This window comes from Odocoileus virginianus, chromosome 6 (assembly GCF_023699985.2).
Source record: "Odocoileus virginianus isolate 20LAN1187 ecotype Illinois chromosome 6, Ovbor_1.2, whole genome shotgun sequence".
Taxonomy (NCBI): Eukaryota; Metazoa; Chordata; class Mammalia; order Artiodactyla; family Cervidae; genus Odocoileus; species Odocoileus virginianus.
The window spans coordinates 43,360,657-43,381,516 of record NC_069679.1 but is presented as its reverse complement, the minus strand read 5'-3'; the positions used below and the strand labels follow the sequence as shown (position 1 = coordinate 43,381,516).

Genomic DNA, 20,860 nt, shown 5'->3' with positions numbered 1-20,860 from the left:
CAAAGGGACTCTGGTCTAACACTGCAAGGCCAGGGAAATGAAGCCTTCCTGGATGGGACCACTTTGCCTCTTTCCTGCCCGCACACCAAAGGGTGGTCTGTGACGGGGAAAGCCAGAGTGCTTGTAAATGTCCAGTATGTGCAGAAGGGGCTGTAACAATTCCAGTAGGAATTCAGCTGATGATCATAAACTTGCTGCTTTGTGCTTAAGGGTAAAAATCAACTCATGAGCAACAAACAGCTAAGTGTGTAGTCTACACCTTGAGTATCTGTTTATATTCATGCATTTATTGTAGTTGTGTCGTTATTATACCTTCTACTAAACATGTTTATATCACAAAACCCTTTCATTGTGCAAAGACAGGATGAATAGAGAACAAAATAGTGTCTTTCAGAACTCTGATGAACCCAAATATAAAATTAAGTGCTTTTTTCTTGAGTGTTTCTGCATTAGAACTATATACAATAAATATTTACAGTTTCATGGTTCACATGTAACAGCGTTATTTTGTACATAATTTACATATTTTTACACATGCAAAATAATATACCTATACAGAACTCTCAGGCAACTTCTTTTTTAAAAAAATTTGGTTATTTGTTAACACAATTTTAAATCTTAGTCCATTTACAATTATTACAGAATATTGGCTATATCCCCCATGTTGTATCATAATCCTAGAGCCTGTCTTACACCCAATAATTTTTATACCCCTCTCTCCCCCACCCCATAGTGCCTCTCCCCTCTGCACTGGTAACCATTAATTTGCTCTTTATGTCAATTTCTAAGTTAATTTCTAAATTAATCTGATCATCTGGTATAACAATATTGCTATTTTCACATTTCTATTCTATATCCACCATACAGTCACAAGAATAGATAGGTATCTCACTCCACCAGAAGTGAACTTCAGAAAGTCAGATGCCCAAAGGTGGGGAGAAGATAGAAAGATATATTGGCTCAGAGGGTAAAGAATCTGCCTGCAATGCAGGAGACCCAGGTTCAATGCCTGGGTTGGGAGGATGCCTGGAGGAGGAAATGGCAACCCACGCCAGTATTCTTGCCTGGAGGATCCCATGGACAGGGGAGCCTGACGAGCTGCAGCGCATGGGGTTGTAGAGTCAGCCGTGACTGAGCACCTGTGACACTGTGCCGAGTCACTCAACGGTGAGTCGAGGACCACTGAGTGACGTATGCAGTAGAATACACACAGTGAGGTAGTAAAGTCACTTCTTTTCTTTTTATCATTAAGTCAGTACTTCTGCCTTATATCCAATAACTTTTTCTCCCAAATGGTCAGAGAGGAAGGAAAAAAGGAAAAGCACTGTACAAGTTTACTCACCTAAACCACTGAGGGCGTAGAGAAGGTCACTGGTATCTAAGAAAATGGGTCCGTGCTCCTGCTGCCCCTCCTCTTTGTAGTACAGCTTGTAGCCTTGAATGGTTGCTGTATCCTCAGCATCTTGCTGCCACTTCACAGAAATGGTGGTACAGTTCAGAGGTTCCAAATGTAACTCTGGAGATTTAGGGGCTAGAAAATTCATCAGATGTGTATGTGTAAGAAAACTCATAATTCACATAAAAACACAGGAGAGTGGAGAGCTCTCCATTCTAAATCAACAGCTGCATAAAAGTTGAATTCCAATTAATTACACTTGCCCTTCATATTAAAAATTACACAACGATATTAAACTTTGAGACAGAGTTAAAAGTATATGATACTATGAAAAAAAAAACTAAGGTATTGGGTTGGCCAAAAAGTTTGTTTCGGTTTTTCCATAACAGTGTATGAAAACCCAAATGAACTTTTTGGCCAATCCAATATATAAATAAGAACAAAATTATATTTGTGGATTTTAAGTTTTTTCAAAGAAGCAATATGTGTTTCCTAATTTTTAAAAATTTATTTTTTAATTGAAGGATAATTACAGAATTTTGTTGTTTTTGCCAAATATCAACATGAATCAGTCATATGTATTTCCTAATTTTGACCATATAATTGTGATTAATCAATTAACAACAAAAAGCCCAGTCACATTACACTCCACATTAGTAAAAGAGGAGGAGGGTCTGGAACTTCCTAGTATTATGGTCTTTCTATTAAATTGATGATTTGTTTAAAAATAGTAGTGATATTAAATCAGTTCAGTTCAGTCACTCAGTCTTGTCTGACTCTTTGAGACACCATGAACCACAGCATGCCAGGCCTCCCTGTCTATCATCAACTCCTGAAGTCCACCCAAACCCACGTCCACTGAGTCAGTGATGCCATCCAACCATCTCATCCTCTGTCATCCCCTTCACCTCCTAGCCTCAATCTTTCCCAGCATCAGGGTCTCTTCAAATGAGTCAGCTCTTCACATCAGGTGGCCAAAGTACTGGAGTTTCAGCTTCAATATCAGTCCTACCAATGAACACCAAGGATTGATGTCCTTTATGATGGACTGGTTGGACCTCCTTGTAGTCCAAGGGACTCTCAAGAGTCTTCTCCAACACCACAGTTCAAAAGCATCAATTCTTCTGCGCTCAGCTTTCTTATCGTCCAACTCTCACATCCATACATTACCACTGGAAAAACCACAGGCTTGACTAGACGGACCTTTGTTGACAAGTGATGTCTCTGCTTTTTAAGATGCTGTCTAGGTTGGTCATAACTTTCATTCCAAGGAGTAAACGTCTTTTAATTCCATGGCTGCAATCACCATCTGCAGTGATTTTGGAGACCAGAAAAATTGAGCGCTCCATTTCTTTGCATTGAGTGCAGCAGCTGCGCTGGCACAGGAGTGATATTAATTAGGTCTCTATTAATAAATAACTTGGTAATTCAATTTCATTTAGACCCATGTATCTTTTTTAATTAATTAATTTTTTAATTGAAGGTAGTTGCTTTATAGAATTTTGCTATTTTCTGTCAAACCTCAACATGAATCAGACATAGGTATACATATATTCCCTCTCTCTTACCTTCCTCCCATCTCACTCCCCATCCCACCCATCTAGGTTGATACAGAGCTCCTGTTTCGAGTTACCTGAGACATATAGCAAATTGCTGTTGGTTTTCTATTTTACATATGGTAATATAAGTTTCCATGTTACTCTCTCCATACATCTCACCCTCTCCCCCTTTCCCCACATCCATAAGTCTGTTCTCTATGTCTGTTTCTCCACTGCTGCCCTGAAAATAAATTCTTCAGTAGCATCTTTCTGGATTTCATATATATGTGTTCAGTTCAGTCGCTCAGTTGTGTCTGACGCTTTGCGACCCCATGAATCGCAGCACGCCAGGCCTCCCTGTGCATCACCAACTACCGGAGTTTACTCAAATTCATGTCCATGGAGTCGGTGATACCATCCAGCCATCTCATCCTCTGTCATCCCCTTTGCCTCCTGTCCCCAATCCCTCACAGCATCAGGGTCTTTTCCAATGAGTCAACTCTTCGCACCAGGTGGCCAAATTATTGGAGTTTCAGTTTCAGAATCAGTTTTTCCAATAAGCACCCAGGACTGATCTCCTTTAGGATGGACTGGTTGGATGTCCTTGCAGCACAAGGAACTCTCAAGAGTCTTCTCCAACACCACAGTTCAAAAGCATCAATTCTTTGGTGCTCAGCTTTCTTCACAGTCCAACTCTCATATCCATACGTGACCACTGGAAAAACGATAGCCTTGACTAGACGGACCTTTGCTGGCAAAGTAATGTTTCTGCTTTTTAATATGGTATCTAGGTTAGTCATAACTTTCCTTCCAAGGAGTGAGCGTCTTTTAATTTCATGGCTGCAGTCACCATCTGCAGTGATTTTGAAACCCCCAAAAATAAAGTCTGACACTGTTTCCACTGTTTCCCCATCTATTTCACATGAAGTTATGGGACCAGATGCCATGATCTTAGTTTTCTGAATGTTGAGCTTTAAGCCAACTTTTTCACTCTCCTCTTTCACTTTCATCAAGAGGCTTTTTAGTTCCTCTTCACTTTCTGCCATAAGGGTGGTGTTATCTGCATATCTGAGGTTATTGATATTTCTCCCGGCAATCATGATTCCAGCTTGTGCTTCTTTCAGCCTGGCATTTCTCAAGATGTACTCTGCATATAAGTTAAATAAGCAGGGTGACAATATACAGCCTTGACATACTCCTTTTCCTATTTGGAACCAGTCCTTTGTTCCATGTCCAGTTCTAGTATGTGATATTTATCTTTCTCTTTCTGACTTACTTCACTCTGTATAATATGGACCCATGTATCTTTGAAGGATGTGCAAACTAAACATAGAGTAACCAAAAGTTTAAATTGTTTTCAATTAAACCCATGATTTATGGAATATTTTAATTTTTAAGACAAAATTTAAAAATATCAACCTAAGTTAAACAAGACAAAAAAGAAAGATACTGTGTTATTCTTCCTCAATAGTCAACATTTACCTTTCACACTTGTAGCTTTGGGAGTCCGGTGTGAGGTCCACACTGAAGACTCTCCCAGCCCCACTCTGGTGGCAGCAGTAATCCTCACCAGGTAGACACTATCAGGCTTCAGACCTTCCAAGAGGTGCTCATGAGTGGTCCCTGGGAGCTCCAGAACTTGGATGGAGTTGTCAGTGCTCAGGCGAAAGGAGAGGCGGTAGAGGACCACCTGGCCCCGCCGGTACTTGGCTGGGATGGGCAGCCAGGAGACGAGGATGTCAGTGGGACTTCGACTTGTCAAGCTAATTTCAGGAGGTCTCAGGGGAACTAGTCATACAAGAAGGCAGATTGCTCATCAATATTTAGAATCAAAGTGATCAACTAGCACACTAGTATTTACTGAAGTATCTTAGCAGCAGCACATCATATAATAAAGGAGAGGTACTTCCAACTCTGGCTGAGGCTTCCAGTCAAGCAGAGTACAAACCAGAAAAAGGAAGGAAAAAATATGAAGGGAGGATCCAGTGTAGAGAACCAAAGAAAGCAAGATTTTCATCAATGTAGCTGTGACTGTTTTGATGTTGTCTGGGATGAATATGAGCTTACTAAATACTCATAAAAAATATGAGAATATTTCTCAATAACTTCACCAAGATGCCTTAAAACACAGAAAAGAGAATTTCACAAGAATGGAGAAGCTGAGGACAGCAGGGTTAAAACCTGACAAATAATTTGAAGTGTTTAACAGTTGTATCTTAAAAATTAGTGTGACTTTTTTTACCCCCAATTATAATATATCTCCATGCTGCTTAACATTAACACAATGATTTTCCTGTGAATAACCTGAATATAACTGGCACTCCAGGAAAATGGGCCAAGAATACTGGGAAGCAGTCTAATATTAAAAGTTAAGATGAGTTTTGGAGTTAGCCTCTGCGTAACTGAGTCCTTGTTATATCCATTTCTACTCTGTGTGATTTTGGCCAAATTAATTTCTCTGTGTCTAGGTTTCTTCATATACAAAATGAGGATGAAAACAACAGCTTCTTCTACAGGCTTTCCTGCCTCAAGTGATGGAAACTACTTGTCCAACTGCAAAAGGTGAAAACCCTGGTGTCACCCTTGACTCCACCACACACTCCCCACATTCAGTCCCATGGCTCTATGACTCACATGGCCACCCCCTTGGTCCCTGCACCGCCACCCTCAGCCTGTATTGTTGCAACAGCCTCCTAACAGAACTCCCTCTCTACCCTGTCCTCATCTCTACCATTTAGTCTCAACACATTTGCTATTAACTTCCAGGTCAGATCTTGTCATTATTCTCCTCAAAATACCTCCCATTTCACTCACAGGAAAAGCTAAAGTCCTCATTGAAGCTTCATGCAAAACCCTATCCACTGATACTTGTATGGTCGGCTCCTCATCCTATGCCTCATCTCCTACTGCTCTCTGCTTGTTCCCTCCACTGTAGCCATGTTTGTGCTTCAGGCCCTTACCAATTTCTGTTTCCTCTCCAAGAATGCACGTCCTCCAGTCATTTGCCTAGCCAGTTCCCTCATTTTCATTTCCTTTGTGTGTGTGTTAGTCACTCAGTCGTGTCCACCTCTTTGAGACCCCATGGACTCTAGTCCTCCAGGCTCTGTTCTTGAATTCTCCAGGCAAGGATACTGGAGTGGGTAGCCATTCCCTTCTTCAGGGAATCGAACCCAGCTCTTCTGCATTGCAGGCAGATTCTTTACCATTTGAGCCACCAGGGAAGCCCCCTCATTTCCTTTAGCTCTTCAAATGTAACCCATGACAAGAGGTATCTCTGTCTGAAGCCTTACTCCCCTTCCCTGCTTTCTTCCTTCTTCTCAACACTTATTACTATCTAACCTAGTATGTATCACTGGGTGTTTATCTTATTTATTGTTCCTCTCCCTCTTCTCCCACAGTAGAAAGTAAGCTCCACAAGTTATGGGCCAATTTTTCATCTCTTTCATTCACTACTAAATACTGAATAACACATAGCAGGTACTCAATAAATATTTGTTGAATTAATGAAATAATAGGTAGAAAAGGGAAAACCAAGCATTTCTGCGTCCTTTACATGAACACATGAATTCTCACAAAAACCCAGTGAAGAGAGTGTCATTATTTCTACTTTATAGCTAAGGAAACTGAGGTAGAGAGGTGAAATCACTTACCCAAGGTCACACAGCGTGGAAGTGAGGAAGTAGATCTAGAGCTTGCCTTCTCACGTCTACACTTTACTACTCTCATAAAACAATGGTTCTTCTATCATAGGGCTAGGTAGGGATTAAATGAGCCACTGGAGGAAAGGTTTTTAGAACAGGCAGTGGTAAACATTTCACAAATATGAGCTGTGTCTGCTGTGTACCCTAGGAGACCCACACGAAGTAGAATGGCAACCCACTCCAGTATCTTGCCTGAAGCCTGACAAGCACAGGCTGAGGAAATGGGGTGGGGTGGGGCAGATACTGATGTGGAAACTGCAAAAGCAGGGTCATAAGTCTGTATGTTATCAATAAAACAAAATGAAATTTAATTAAACAAAAAAGTTGCAAAATAAGGAAAGGTTTAAAGGAGAAAACTTTGAGATCATAACTGAACTGGAACTGGCAAGTTTAACCAGTGGCTTGCTATGCTTTAGACACATTTTCTTCTATGGGGCAATACCTCATATACCAAATAAACCCAAAGCAACAACAATAGCAAACACCAGCCTGTGTTTCACTTTAGTTTATGCATGTCAGAGGTTGTTAAACATAATGAGATAACTAGAGAGGCCATGGTTCACTCTAAAACAGAATAAACTCAAATGTGGAATTCAGCATCCAGATTTGTGATAATTTTTTCCTTTAGTAAAAGTCTGAATTTATAAATAAACATTTACACAATTGGCATTATAGAAATATAAGAGATGTAGGACTAAATGGATGAAGAAAAAGATTAAGAATCATTTATATTTAAATGCTTTGAAAACTAAAGGAAGACCATTTCTTGAGGATGGATGAGAAAACATTTGTAAAGGGGGAAGAGTGTAAGTATATTTTAAATAATCCCCCTTTCACACTGTAGAGTACAAAAATGGGCTGTGGAGAGACCCTGAAAAGCAAGATGAAGAGTCAGAGGAGGAGAATCAGTTCTATCAGGACTATTTTAATGGACAGAATTTCCCACCATTATAAGATTATATGGGCTTCCCCTGTGGTTCAGATGGTAAAGAATCGGCCTATCATTCAGGAGACCTGGGTTCAATCCCCGGGTCAGGAAGATCCTCTGGAGAAGGAAATGGCAACCCACTCCAGTATTCTTGCCTGGAGAATTTCAGGGACAGAGGAGCCTGGTGGGCTACATACAGTCCATAGGGTCACAAAGAGTTGGACATGACTAAACGATTAACATTTTCACTTTCCTAAGAGTACATGGAGGCCTGCCCTCAAATGCACAGCAATTCAACTTCCAACCAGAGATAACAAACTGAACAAGTAATACTTTCCTCCTTAAGCAGAATAAACACAAATTTTTCTAAAAATAAACCATCTGATTTTATAAGAATTTTTTAATTGATAGTACTAAATTTTATAAACTTTCAGTTTCAGAAAATCAAGTCCTCTGACCTCCAGTCTTTACATATACTATTTGTAATTGCCATTACATTTATTCCTGTCAAGAGAATCTCACATTTTGTTTCACTTGGTAAAGAAAATAAAAAACTCTGCAATGCATTTACAATTTAAACTAGGAACTTGAAGAAATATAATGACAATTTTGTTATTAAAATTTGCATTATGTGTCTGAATTTGTTCAAATAAATACTTATAGCTCATAGAATTTAAAATTATTACTAAATCAGATGACCAATTAAAAAACTGTATGAATTATAAACAAAAGTGCTCTTTATCCTCATCATATCATGTTACTGTCAAAAATTGAGAGTAAGATCTGAAATGGTAAATTAGCCTGCTAAGTTATCACATCTGGTTTTTTTTTAAACCAAAACCAGGATATTTTCTCTTAAAACACATATTCCTTTAAAGTTGTAAAAAACATATTAATGTTCATGCTTACATAACATAGAATCAGGTTTTCTTACCATCCTCTAAAGTGTTCTGTATCACGTGGTCGGACATCTGACTGGCCCCCATTGGCATATATGCCACAATGTAGAAAGTATAATTGCTGGCAGGTTCCAAGTCATCAATAATATAATGAGTGGTGTCATTTCCGATGACTACTTGATACTCTTCATTATTTAAACCTAGATTAAAGAATCGGTGTCTAAAAATTATGAATATTCAACATTAAATTAACAAGATCATTACCATTTAACAAGACTATGAAACACTGACCCTTGGATCTGTTATTTTTGTGATACTTTGAAAAATGTGAATAGGAAGGTTTTTATTTTCTAAAAGTAATCATATTTTGCTACAAGTTACTAGCTTGAATTTTTCCTGAAGAAATCAAATTGAAAACAATTCATCTTCTCTAGACTTCATTTACCATCTAGTCAAAGCCCACAGCAGAGACAATGTACAGCAGTAACACAACAGAGCTGAGTACTACAGAACACACTTCCTAACAGTGTAACTCTTATTTGCTTAAACTCCCGGTTTCTTTTCTCTTTTAAACATAAATGGAGAGACAGTAGGGAATGTTGGCTCGACTCTTTATAAAAATAAACCAAACCAAAGGTTGTCCTGCAAAAGGTCTCATTTTGCCCCTAGAGATTCTATTAAATTTGACTGACACAAGTTGTTCTTTTATTTATACTAAAAGCAAAAGAACTGGGAGGCACAGAATGTGCTTCAAAACGTTTTGTTCCACTATGAGGTACCCACCCCCCCACGCCCAAAGAGGAAAAATACTCTCAGCAATTCTTAATAAAATATGCATGGCAAGATATAGAAGAGGATTTGTCTTTGTGCGATTTAATTCCTACAGAGCAAACCTGTAAAGTGGAACAAGAGCGCTGGCAGCTACTGTGCTTTGTGAACAATTCACAGTAAATGCACGTCAACTTAATCAAAACTCTCTAAGGATGGAGCCCCTTCTCTCCACACTGGATTTATAAACAAAACAGAAGGCAAATTCCACTATTAAGTTTTCCCACATTTCTGAATTAACTTGATAGCATTTTAATTAGACAAGATTACAGGCATTTCACAACAGACTAGCTAATGGCTCGTTAATTAGGAACTGCATAGTACGATTTCTGACCTACCAAACAAGGTCCTTGAGTTCAAATTAAAAAGCCTTGTTCTGCCTCTGAATGGACCACTGAGCTGCATGTGGAGGCTCTAATGAAACAGCCATAATAGCCAACAAGAGTGGTCTCCACCAAAGCCAGCATTCCTTTTACCTTCTTAAATCACTAAAAAGGGTATTAACATACTCCAGCATGCTTAGTTATCAGATTTTCATTCTTCTTGCTACCATGACCTCTGATTTAAATTCAAAATACTACTTCAAAATACAAAAACCAAACAACAACAAACCACCTGTTTCTACAATTTTATTAGAGCACTATTCTTTGAAATTCGTTTGAAATGTCTACTGCATAAAAAAGCAGACTGTGTAAACAACTAAAATCTGTAAACCTCTGCTATGGTTTCCATGAGAAATCAATAGTGAAATTCCTAGGATTTATAACTAGTTTTTCCATTTCCTCTACATTTTTTGCTAAAAGAAAAATACGAGGATAAAAAAGATTCCAGATATGGAATTAAATAAAAATTTTAAGACAGATTTGATTTCTACTTTTATATAATAAATGATATATCAATAAAGAGTGTCCTGCTCAATTTTTAGAGACTTCTATGAGATTTCAGAAAACCTTCAAAATATACAAAATCATACTATGGGGAATTTGAAAATGTTTACTTTCCCCCTTGAAAATAACATGCTACAGTGACTAGAGTTCACCTTCTTTTATTAAGTAGTTACACCATTGTTCCTATGTGATTGCATACTTAAATTGGTATACTAAGTCTTAAGGAATTGATCTTGGCTGAAATGAAATTCGTAAAGTACACCACTCTAACTTTTGAGCAGGCACAGATAGTAATTATTTCTAAACAGAAAAATCTTAAACTATCCTTAAACACATAAAGAATCCACTCCAATATTCTTGCCTGGAGAATCCCATGACCAGAGAAGCCTGGCAGGCTATATAGTCCAGAGGGTTGCAAAGAGTCAGACGGGCCTGAAGGGACTGAGCAAGCATGCATACACATGAAGTATGCAACAACACAAAATTTAGCAAAAAACTGATACACATATCATATAGTAATTATTTTTATTAAAAGAGGTAAATGCCACAGAATTTCAAAAATATTTTGTGGATTATGTAAAACATCATTTATATTGAAAACAAAGCCGTGACAGTAAGTAGCACTTAAAAATAAACACTTCTCAAATTGCTTACCTTCTGCTTTCATGTAGTGTACAGAATAAGCGATGACTTTGTCTGAATTGTAAAGTGGCCTCTCCCAAGCTAAAAGGATGGCTGAACTCGACATGGTTTCAGCATGCACGTTATAGGGAGCACTGGGTCTATCTTCTGACATTACTACAGTCAGTCTGGCTCTAGATAAAATTGATCCTTGGCTGTTCTCAGCCATGCACTGATAAATAGCATCATCTTCAGGAATAATCTGGTTAATTACCAATTTACTGAAGGAAGAAAAAAATTATTTCAATGAAACGTCTAAGGATGACATAAAAATAAAGTTATGCTAAGTGCACTCTAAATTTTAAACAGCAAGTTACTAAGAACAACCTGTGTAAACAGCCCTACTAAGGAAAAACCTATATGAATTGTTTAAAATTACTCTTCTTTTTTGAGTCTATATAAATAAGTATGTGTGATATCCAAATCCTTTTGGCTTGAGGCGACAGCTTGAACCCTTTTTTTTCAAGTTTGACTTTTATTAAGGAAGTATATTAAGCATATTAACATTAATCATTAATAGATTCTAATTTCTATAATGTTGCAATGTTACATAAAATTCAGGTCAATAAAAATGTTCAGAAGTTTTGTTCAACATATGAGAACAGTACAAGAAGATTCATATTTACACTAATAAAAATGAATTCTTAAAATCATTAAGTTTGAACTGTGGAGGAATTCTTAGAGACTTAATTATTTCCTTCTAAATTCCTCACTTTATGGAGCAAGGAACTGAGACTCCAAAGGGTTGACAGGCTGCTAATAACTTAGCTGGTGGCTTACCAGGACCAGAAGTCAGGCCTGGAGAACCATTCCAACTTTTATTATAATCTGCCACTTCCATGATCCACACGTAAGATACAAAAGGATTTTGGCATGCTGATATTATAGTCTTAAGTTAATTTCTTATTGTTACTTCAGTTTAAAATACCAATTTGGGTATTTGATGTTATAACCATTTCACATAAGAATTACTAAATCATTATGTTTTATCTAAAATAGTAGTAAAATGACTTAGCCCACCTGTTGTACATTTTAATTCTACCATTTGAATGTATCTTCCTCCCGTTTTTCAACCATGACATTTTGGGTGAGGGTATTCCTTCTGCCTGACATACAAATCGAGCAGTACCAGCTCGAGGCCTCGTTAAACTTTCTGGCCATTCGACAAATGAAGGAGGAGCTATTTTTAAAGAAAAAAGAAAATATTTTTGTGGTACAAACACAAATCAGACAGTTAAGGAAGAGAACAGCAAATGCTACAAGTCCCATCCCTGAAAATATCTGACATTCTAAGCTTCCTGCCTGCACTCTACATCTATTAAAATCTCTCTGGATGCCTTTCCTCTGCATTGCTCAGTTAGACGTCCACTTCCCACAGGCTCTCCCCATTGACACCAAACATACAAACACACTAAAAACATGTGTCATGATCCGAACTTAACTAAGCCCAACATACAGCCCCTTGTGAATGCACACAGACAACAGATTAAAACTGGAGACTGGTCAATGTGTACATGAATTTGTAGGTGGGTGAGGAGATAAAAGGGAAGCTTAACTAAGAAGGACTATGATGTTATAAAAGCAAATATGATGAATACTTCAGAGTGATTCTAGTCATATTTTTACACAGGGCTTTAACTTCCTCCTAAACTTCATTACTGGATTATAATAATTCATATCAACTTTCACATAAATGCTACATAATTAAAGAAAAGTGGAAGTAAGCTAGAGGTAAAATAGCAAGTGTTAAAATGTAAGATTCCCCTAATTTCAGAAAGAAAGGAAACATACCCAATACAGTTAAAGTTGCCATGGCAACTGTAAAGTTGCGTGTGCCTGGGGTAGTGGCCCGGCAAACATACACTCCAGCATGTTGCAGCCTGATGTCAGATATCATGAGGTTGCCGTTTCCAAGTACTCGAGTATTAAAGACATCAATGGACTTGTGATCTATTTCAAAGAGAATACTTGAATTAAAACAATGTAATATATGATCTAAAATTTGACAGGCGATCACTATCCAAACAATCATTATCACAAAAGGTCTAAGATTTTCTATACTAAAACCTTTCATCTATACTCTGTAATGCCAGAAAGTTAAAAGCCATGTAACTGCCAAATATGTGTGTTGTATATAAACATGTTACCAATTTCACTAGTATGAACAAAGTTGAAGGAAAAGATTTTTTTTCCTCAGAAGACTTACCAAGACGGCTCCAAGAAATGATTGGTTTGGGATTTCCTGTGGCCACACATTCTAAAACAACAGTCTGATGAAGGGATGTTGTTATGTTTTGTGGACCTGCTACAATGGTTGGTGTGTGGAAGGACTTAGACTCCTTACCTTTAAGAGGGGAAAGGCAGGAGATGAAAAAACATTATAAATAAGATATAATAAATGAATTAAAACATCTATTCTGAAGTCACTCACTTTTTTCCTTTTCTAAAACAAATTAATTGAGATATAACTCACCCATTTGAAGTATAATTCAACTGTTTTTAGTACTTTTGGAGTTGTACAACTATTACCATAACCAATTTTAAAGCATTTTCATTACTCCGAAAACAAATTCCATTCTATCAGCAGTCACTCCAAAAGCTCCCCACAGCCTGAAAATCACTGATCTACTTTCTCTCTCTGGGTTTGCCTATTCCAGATATTTAATAAAAAAGGAATCACATCTTACAAGGTCTTTCGGAACTGGCTTCTGTTCATTTACACATTAGTTTAAGGTTCATTTAAGTTGTACCATGTACCAATACTTCATTTCTTTTTATTGAATAATAATAATAATAGATTAAATACTTAATTAAATGGATAAAATACATCTTATTTATTCATTCATTGGTTGATGGACACTTAGGTTGTTTTCATATTATCCACTTTTAATTGAGGTTCAAACACTGACTTAATACTTTCACTAATCTTGTTAGTTAGGAATTTATGTGACAGTGAGGAGAATGAAGAAGTGAGAGATTCCTTTTGTCTTTAAGCTTCATACCAAGAAGCTAATAGATACCACCTAAAATTAAAAAACACAGCATTAAAATTTTAATTTTAGTGGTGATTTTTTTTTTTTAAATTTTTAATCTTAAAGGATCTTTTAGGAAGTAATATCTCTTGTAAAGAGTAAACATTCATGTGAAGTTCAACAATATCTTTAGGACAGGTTTTTTCCCCACAACATTCAAGTAAATTTAATTATTTAAAAATAAAAAACTAGCATCTGTGTATAATTCCATTTTAATAAAACACATTTCTTCATATTCATCTCTCTAGGTAGTTTCCCTTCTAACTGTATTCATATATGGCAAAATACATGAAATTATATACGCTTAATGTTAACAATGATCACCTCTGGATATGGACTAGGGATATTTTAAAACATGTCTTTGTACTTTTCACACTGTTTAAAGTAAAAAAATGTATTTTACTTTTATAGACATTACTCTTTATAATAAAGCATGCATCATTTCTACAAATGATAATTTTTCCTAAAACAACAGACAGAAAAACCCAAACTGCAAACAAACACATTTTTATTGACCGTGGGAAATTTTGGTAGAGTTAGATGATTATTATTCTTTTTTGAGCCTTTTTGCATTTTATATTTTAAAAACAAAAGTATTTATAAAACAAAAATTCAGTCTTTCTTAAAGATGTTGATATTAATGTATAAAACAAGTTAGAGGAAGAAGGTTGCTTAAATATATAAAAATGATCATTTTCCAACTAGACTACAATAAGATTTAAATGAAATTAAAGTACTACTTTAAAGCATACTATTATAACCAGAGGAGGAAAATTAATACCTGGGCCAATTAAAAATTGAAAAATAATGTGGTACCTGGAATCACTGTGAGAGAGGCCTCCATACTTTTACGTCTGTGGGCTACAGTAGCAGCAACACAACGGTAATTTCCAGCATCCCTTTGGCCAACATTGTATATCTGCAGTACTCCTGCTGGCAGGGCAGTTATCCTGTCACTAGAAGAAACATGATTAAACTCTTTGTAGTATTTATATTCTAACATTTATCCTATGGTAAGAATTAATATACTCAATCTTTTAAAAATGCCAGACGCAATGCTTTCAAGACTAAAAATATCAGCTTGATTCATTTGTTTCCATTTGGGCTATAACTCTCTACAACGTAAGTCACTATGCCTGTATGTGACTTGTGAAATCTACTGGTGTAATTTTACACAGAAATCTCACTTGACATGATAATTTACATTTAGAGCTTAGTATAATTAGTACTTTTAGTACTTAGTACATTTAGAACTTACAATCTAGAGCTTAGTATGATTTTTTCCAAATTCCTGACTTTTTGCCTATTAGTATCTAGGTATTCGTCAAGATTTATCTGAATGTAAATTTTTTTAAAGCTCTTCCTTGAATAACTTTGTCCATCTTAGTGCTCTTTACCATTTCAGCAAGCAATTTGAGCCTGTGAAGGAATTCTACTACTCATTAGGACAGGAACCAAACTTTTGAATTTGCTGCCAAGTTCCTGACCCCTAAACTCTGACCACCTCAGAGCACTAGGTATATGCATGCATGCATGCACGTGACTGTGTCTGTGTGTGTGTGTTTAACGTAGAGGGGGCTGCTAAGCAGTAGGCAAAGGTGGAAGTGGGCAACCATTATTGCATATATGGGAAACCCTTAAACCTTTAAAATAGCACTGCTATTCTCAGTAGTCAAAGTGTAATTTAGTTTCCTAAATTCTTGGGCTGCAATCCAGGTGCCCAGGAGGTCCCATGGTTGGAAAACATGTTTGAGGAAAAGAACAAAGCACTAAGAGAATCTGAATTCTCATCTGAACCAAGATGCCAGGAACTATGCCCCATGCACCAGAGACTGATGATCTAATTCTCTGCCTAAGTTTGAAATGTCTTTAAGAAATTAGTTATGGCTATCATAAACAAAAATGAGTTTCACCATGATCTTTCTCCATATACAGTTTTATGATGAAATCTTTGGTCCTTCTGTATCATCTTCAAAGACAAAAGCTCATTTACCTGTCTATAGTTACAGATAGAGTTGTCCGATTTAATTCCCATGTTATGGCTGCAGGAGGATTTGATGAAATCTTGCATGCAAATCTAGCAACTCCACCTTCTTGGACCTCAATAGAAATTGGCTGAACTTCAAATGCAGAAATAGCTATAAGATAAAGTTTTTCACATTCAGAGTAAGTATATGCACTATTATATAATACTTGGAAATAAAATTATGCTAGATATTACTTATCAAACTTGAACTTCTGCTCAGACATAAGGTCAACTCAACTTAACAAGCATAAACAGAAATTAAAAGATAATTTTAGAAAAACCACTGGGCTGTTACCCTACTAAAGGAGTTTAGTCTTTCCCAAAATGAAATTCTCAAGAAACTTGGATTTCAGGAAAAAATGAACATAACTGAAACAAAAAACAGCAATTACTAATGGTAAACAATGATATACTAAGCTGTGCAATACAAATGTCAAATACTAGTGTATTTCAGAGGACGGGGAAATCAATAAAGACAGACTAGTCAGGTAAAAACCTTCCACAAGGATTGTTTTTTAAATTAATTATTATGATTTTTGGCTGTATTGGGTCTCTGTTGCTTTTGCACAGGCTCTTCTCTAGTCGAGGCGAGTAGGGACTACTTGCTGCAGTGCATAGGCTTCTCATTGTGATGGCTTCTCTAATTGCAGAGTACAGGCTCTAGGGTGCGTGGGCTTCAGTAATTAATTGCAGCAAATGGGCTCAGTATTTGCAGCTTTTGGGCTCTAGAGCTGCAATGCATGGGCTTAGTTGCTCTGTGGCATGTGGGATATTCCCTGACCAGGGACCAAACTTGTGTCTCCACACATGGCAGAAGGATTATCATCCACTGTTCCATCACAGAAGTCCCAACAGGGGCTGGTGTTAAACTGACTTTTGAAGAACCCATTGGGTTTAGATAGAAAGAGAAAAACAAGACATTTCAGATGAAGGGAGTAACATGAAGGCAAGCACAGAAATAAGAAATGTGCAGCCTGTGTTCACAGGATTGTGAGGCAACAGCCAGGATTAACTATTGTAGAATAAATCAGATTAAAGGTTCATGGCAGAGTGGAAGGAGAGTAGAGCTAAAACAGGTTTGTACCATGGTACAAAATGAGGCATCACTTAAAAGCTTCAAGCAAAGGAGTATCATCGTAACAGTAGTGTGTGGGAAAATTAATCAGGTACTGTTAGGATGGATTGAAGAAAAAGAGCATTAAGTCAAAAGACCAACAGGCTGTTTAAATAAAAATGACAGAACTGGGTGGTGGCAGTGAGAACAGAGAGATTTTGCAGATATTGTAATGAAAACAGACTTGGTTTTATGGGACACAGATATGTCACTCCATGTTTGGAATAAAATGAGGTTGGTATTGATGGAGCAGAATAAGAGAGGAAAAAGTGAAGACAAATGATGTGTCTGAAGAATAAACTCACACAGATTCAAGAGACTATTTTTAGACTTCAGTCTTGAAATGTTGATATTTTCTAGAGATAATTCTTCTTTACTCTTCTAGACAAGCCTCCAAGTTTTACATTTTGATGGAGCCCAGACTCCAGGTAATAGTGTAGCTTGCCTTTCCTCTACTAAGTATTGTGAAAGGGCCACAATAATAGTCTCACTCTCCATCCTCAAACCCCAGTTGAAAAAATAAATATGCATATATACAATTTATCAATAAAATGAGAAATTATGAAGAAATATAGAAGCAATAAGGGCTGGATGACTTATGCCTCATTGCACTGGGAAGTGTAAGAGGTTACAGAAGACTAACAAATTCTGCCTTGGAAGTGACTTCATTAATCTGTAAATGGATCATGGGCCTTTACAGGTATAAAACAAAGTCAGTGAGTAATAACGAAAATACTCTTAGGAATATCTCCTTCCAGAAAGGATAGAGTGGGGCTAAATTAGTATTTTGTGTATGTAACAAAAAATCCTTACTACTTCAAAACAGCGGTTTCAAACTGCTATTGTCAGTAGACTCAGAAGGTTAAAAGCATTTTTATGATAATTATCCTTTGCCTTTTTCACCTTCATTTCTCGAGTATATTATATAGTGCTTCCAGAAACTACATGATGGGTGATATAAAGCAATAAACCTAATTCACTGTGAGTGAGAATCCAACTGTCTTCTACTAAGCTAATTAAAAATATTTGGCCAAATGTAAAACAGTGTCACTCATCTTACTAAAATTTTTTGGAAAACAGTTATTTTTCATTAAATGTGCTATGTTAATATGTAATTGATCAGTATTTTCATTTCAAAATTAATATTTTTAAAATTTCTCAGTTTTAATTTCTAATAATAAAGTATTGTTAAATATAACCTATCTAAACAAAAGCTCTTTGGAGTCCTCAAGATTTAAGCATATAAAGAGTGAGACTAAAATGTTTAAGGATCACTATTCAAGAACACTGGACTCTCTCTGTGATTCAGGTCCTTATCACCAACTGCCTGGAAGTCTTGAAGGAGTGTCTTTAGGTGAGCTCTGTCCTGATATCAGAGTTACCTTCCAGAGTGATGGTCATAAAAAACAAATTTGATTTGTGTTACTGATGAATTATTTAGTCTATACAAAACTCTATCACTTTGCATTCAACCACTTAAAATTATGTCTCACAGACACTGAACTATTTATAATTCTCTGAATATACTGTATTTCATACCTCTGAACAATATATAAGCTTTCCTTCTCTTTCAAATATTGTAGATCCCTTTGTCCACCTGATGAAATCCTATTATCATTTAAAACCTAGTTCTCTTGTCTCACCCTTTGGGAAGCTGTTCCTGACTTTTTTCTTCTATAAAACTTCTGTAGAATGAAGACCTTTATTGCTACTTTTATTCCACAGTATTATAGTCACATATTCACAAGACTGTCTCCCATTCCACATTCTGAGTTCAATAAGGACAAGTAGTGGGGCATAACTTTGCAGGATCCCTTAAGTCAGTGAATGGTATAGACTTGGCACTAAAACAATACCTGTTGAATTAAACTGAAATTTTTAAAATGTTCTTTAATTCTACCCCAAGACAGATGGGTCATGGTGGAGAGTTCTGAAAAAACATGGTCCACTGGAGAAGGGAATGGCAAACCACTTCAGTATTGTTGCCTTGAGAACCCTATGGACAGCATAAAAGGGCAAAAAGATATGACACTGAAAGAAGAACTCCCCCACTCAGTAAGTGCCCAGTAGGCTACTGGAGAAGAGTAGAGAAATAACTCCAGAAAGAATGAAGAGATGGAGCCAAAGCAAAAACAATGCCCAGTTGTGGACATGATGGGTGATGTAAGTAAAGTCCGATGCTGTAAAGAAAAGTATTGCATAGGAACCTGGAATGTTAGGTCCACAAATCAAGGTAAACTGGAAGTGGTCAAACAAGAGATGGTAAAAGTGAACGTTGACATTCTAGGAATCAGTGAACTAAAATGGACTGGAATGGGTGAATTTAACTCAGATGACCATTATATGTACTATTGTGGGCAAGAATCCCTTAGAAAAAATGGAGTAGCTATCATTATCATAGTCAACAAAAGAGTTGGAAATGCAATACTTGGGTGCAATCTCAAAAATAACATAATGATCTCGGTTCATTTCCAAGGCAAATGTATACCAAACCACTAATGCCAAAGAAGCTGAAGTTGAATGGTTCTATGATGACCTACAAGATCTCCTAGAACTAACACCAAAAAAAGATGTCCTTTCCATCACAGGGGACTGGAATGCAAAAGTAGGAAGTCAAGAGATATCTGGAGTAACAGGCAAGTTTGGCCTTAAGAGTACAAAATGAAGCAGGGAAAAGGCTAATGGTTTTGCCAAGAGAACACACTGGTCATAGCAAACAACCTCTTCCAACAACGTAAGAGATGACTCTACACATGGCCAATACCGATATCAGATTGATTATATTCTTTGCAGCTGAAGATGGAGAAGCTCTATACCGTCAGCAAAAACAAGACTAGGAGCTGGCTGTGGCTCAGATCATGAACTCCTTATTGCAAAATTTAGATTAAATTTAAGAAAGTAGGGAAAACTACTAGACCATCCAAGCATGACCTAATCAAATCCCTTACAATTATACAATGGAGTAACGAATAGATTCAAGGGATTAGATCTGATGGAGAGAGTGCCTGAAGAACTATAGACAGAGGTTCGTGACATTGTACAGGAGGCAGTGATCAAGACCATCCCCAAGAAAAACAAAGGCAAAATGGTTGTGTGAGGAAGACTTACAAGTAGCTGAGAAAGAAGAGAGGCTAAAGGCAAAGGAGAAAAGGAAAAATATACCTATTTGAATGCAGAGTTCCAAAGAATAGCAAGGAGAGATAAGAAAGGCTTCATCAGCAATCAAGGCAGAAAAAAAGAGGAAAACAATAGAATGGGAAAGACTAAGGATCTCTTCAAGAAAGTAGAGATACCACGGGAACATTCCATGCAAAGATGTACACAATAAACAACAGAAACAGTGTGGACATAACAGAAGCAGAAGATACTAACAAAAGGTGGCAAGAATACACAGAAGAATTATACAAAAGAGATCTTAAGACCCAGATAACCACAATGGTATGAATACTCACCTAGAGCCGTATATCTTGGAATGTGAAGACAAGAAGGCCTTAGGAAGCATCCCTACGAACAAAGCTAGTGAAGGTGATGGAATTCCAGTTGAGCTATTTCAAATCCAAAAAGATGATGCTATGAAAGTGCTGCACTCAATATGCCAGCAAATTTGGAAAACTCAGCAGTGGCCACAGGACTGGAAAAGGTCAGTTTTCATTCCAATCCCAGAGAAAGGCAATGCCAAAGAATGCTCAAACTACAACACAATTATATTCATCTCACATGCCAACAAATTAATGCTCAAAATTCTCCAAGCCAGGCTACAATAGTATGTGAACCGAGAACGTCCAGATGTTCAAGCTGGATTTAGAAAAGGCAGAGGAAGCAGAGATCAT

General features: G+C 36.9%; 1 protein-coding gene across 1 annotated transcript in view; it reads right to left on the bottom strand.

The window, feature by feature from the left end:
- Window positions 1–20,860, bottom strand: part of PRTG (protogenin) — a 144,002-nt gene that overhangs the window by 59,657 nt on the left and 63,485 nt on the right. The window contains exons 3-11 of the mRNA XM_070468546.1: window positions 15,884–16,028; window positions 14,707–14,846; window positions 13,065–13,202; window positions 12,650–12,808; window positions 11,879–12,038; window positions 10,832–11,079; window positions 8,498–8,662; window positions 4,417–4,722; window positions 1,343–1,531 (exon numbers count right to left, since the gene is read on the bottom strand). Of these exons, the coding sequence (XP_070324647.1) occupies window positions 1,343–1,531; window positions 4,417–4,722; window positions 8,498–8,662; window positions 10,832–11,079; window positions 11,879–12,038; window positions 12,650–12,808; window positions 13,065–13,202; window positions 14,707–14,846; window positions 15,884–16,028 (1,650 nt within the window). The remainder of the gene's footprint in view (window positions 1–1,342; window positions 1,532–4,416; window positions 4,723–8,497; window positions 8,663–10,831; window positions 11,080–11,878; window positions 12,039–12,649; window positions 12,809–13,064; window positions 13,203–14,706; window positions 14,847–15,883; window positions 16,029–20,860) is intronic.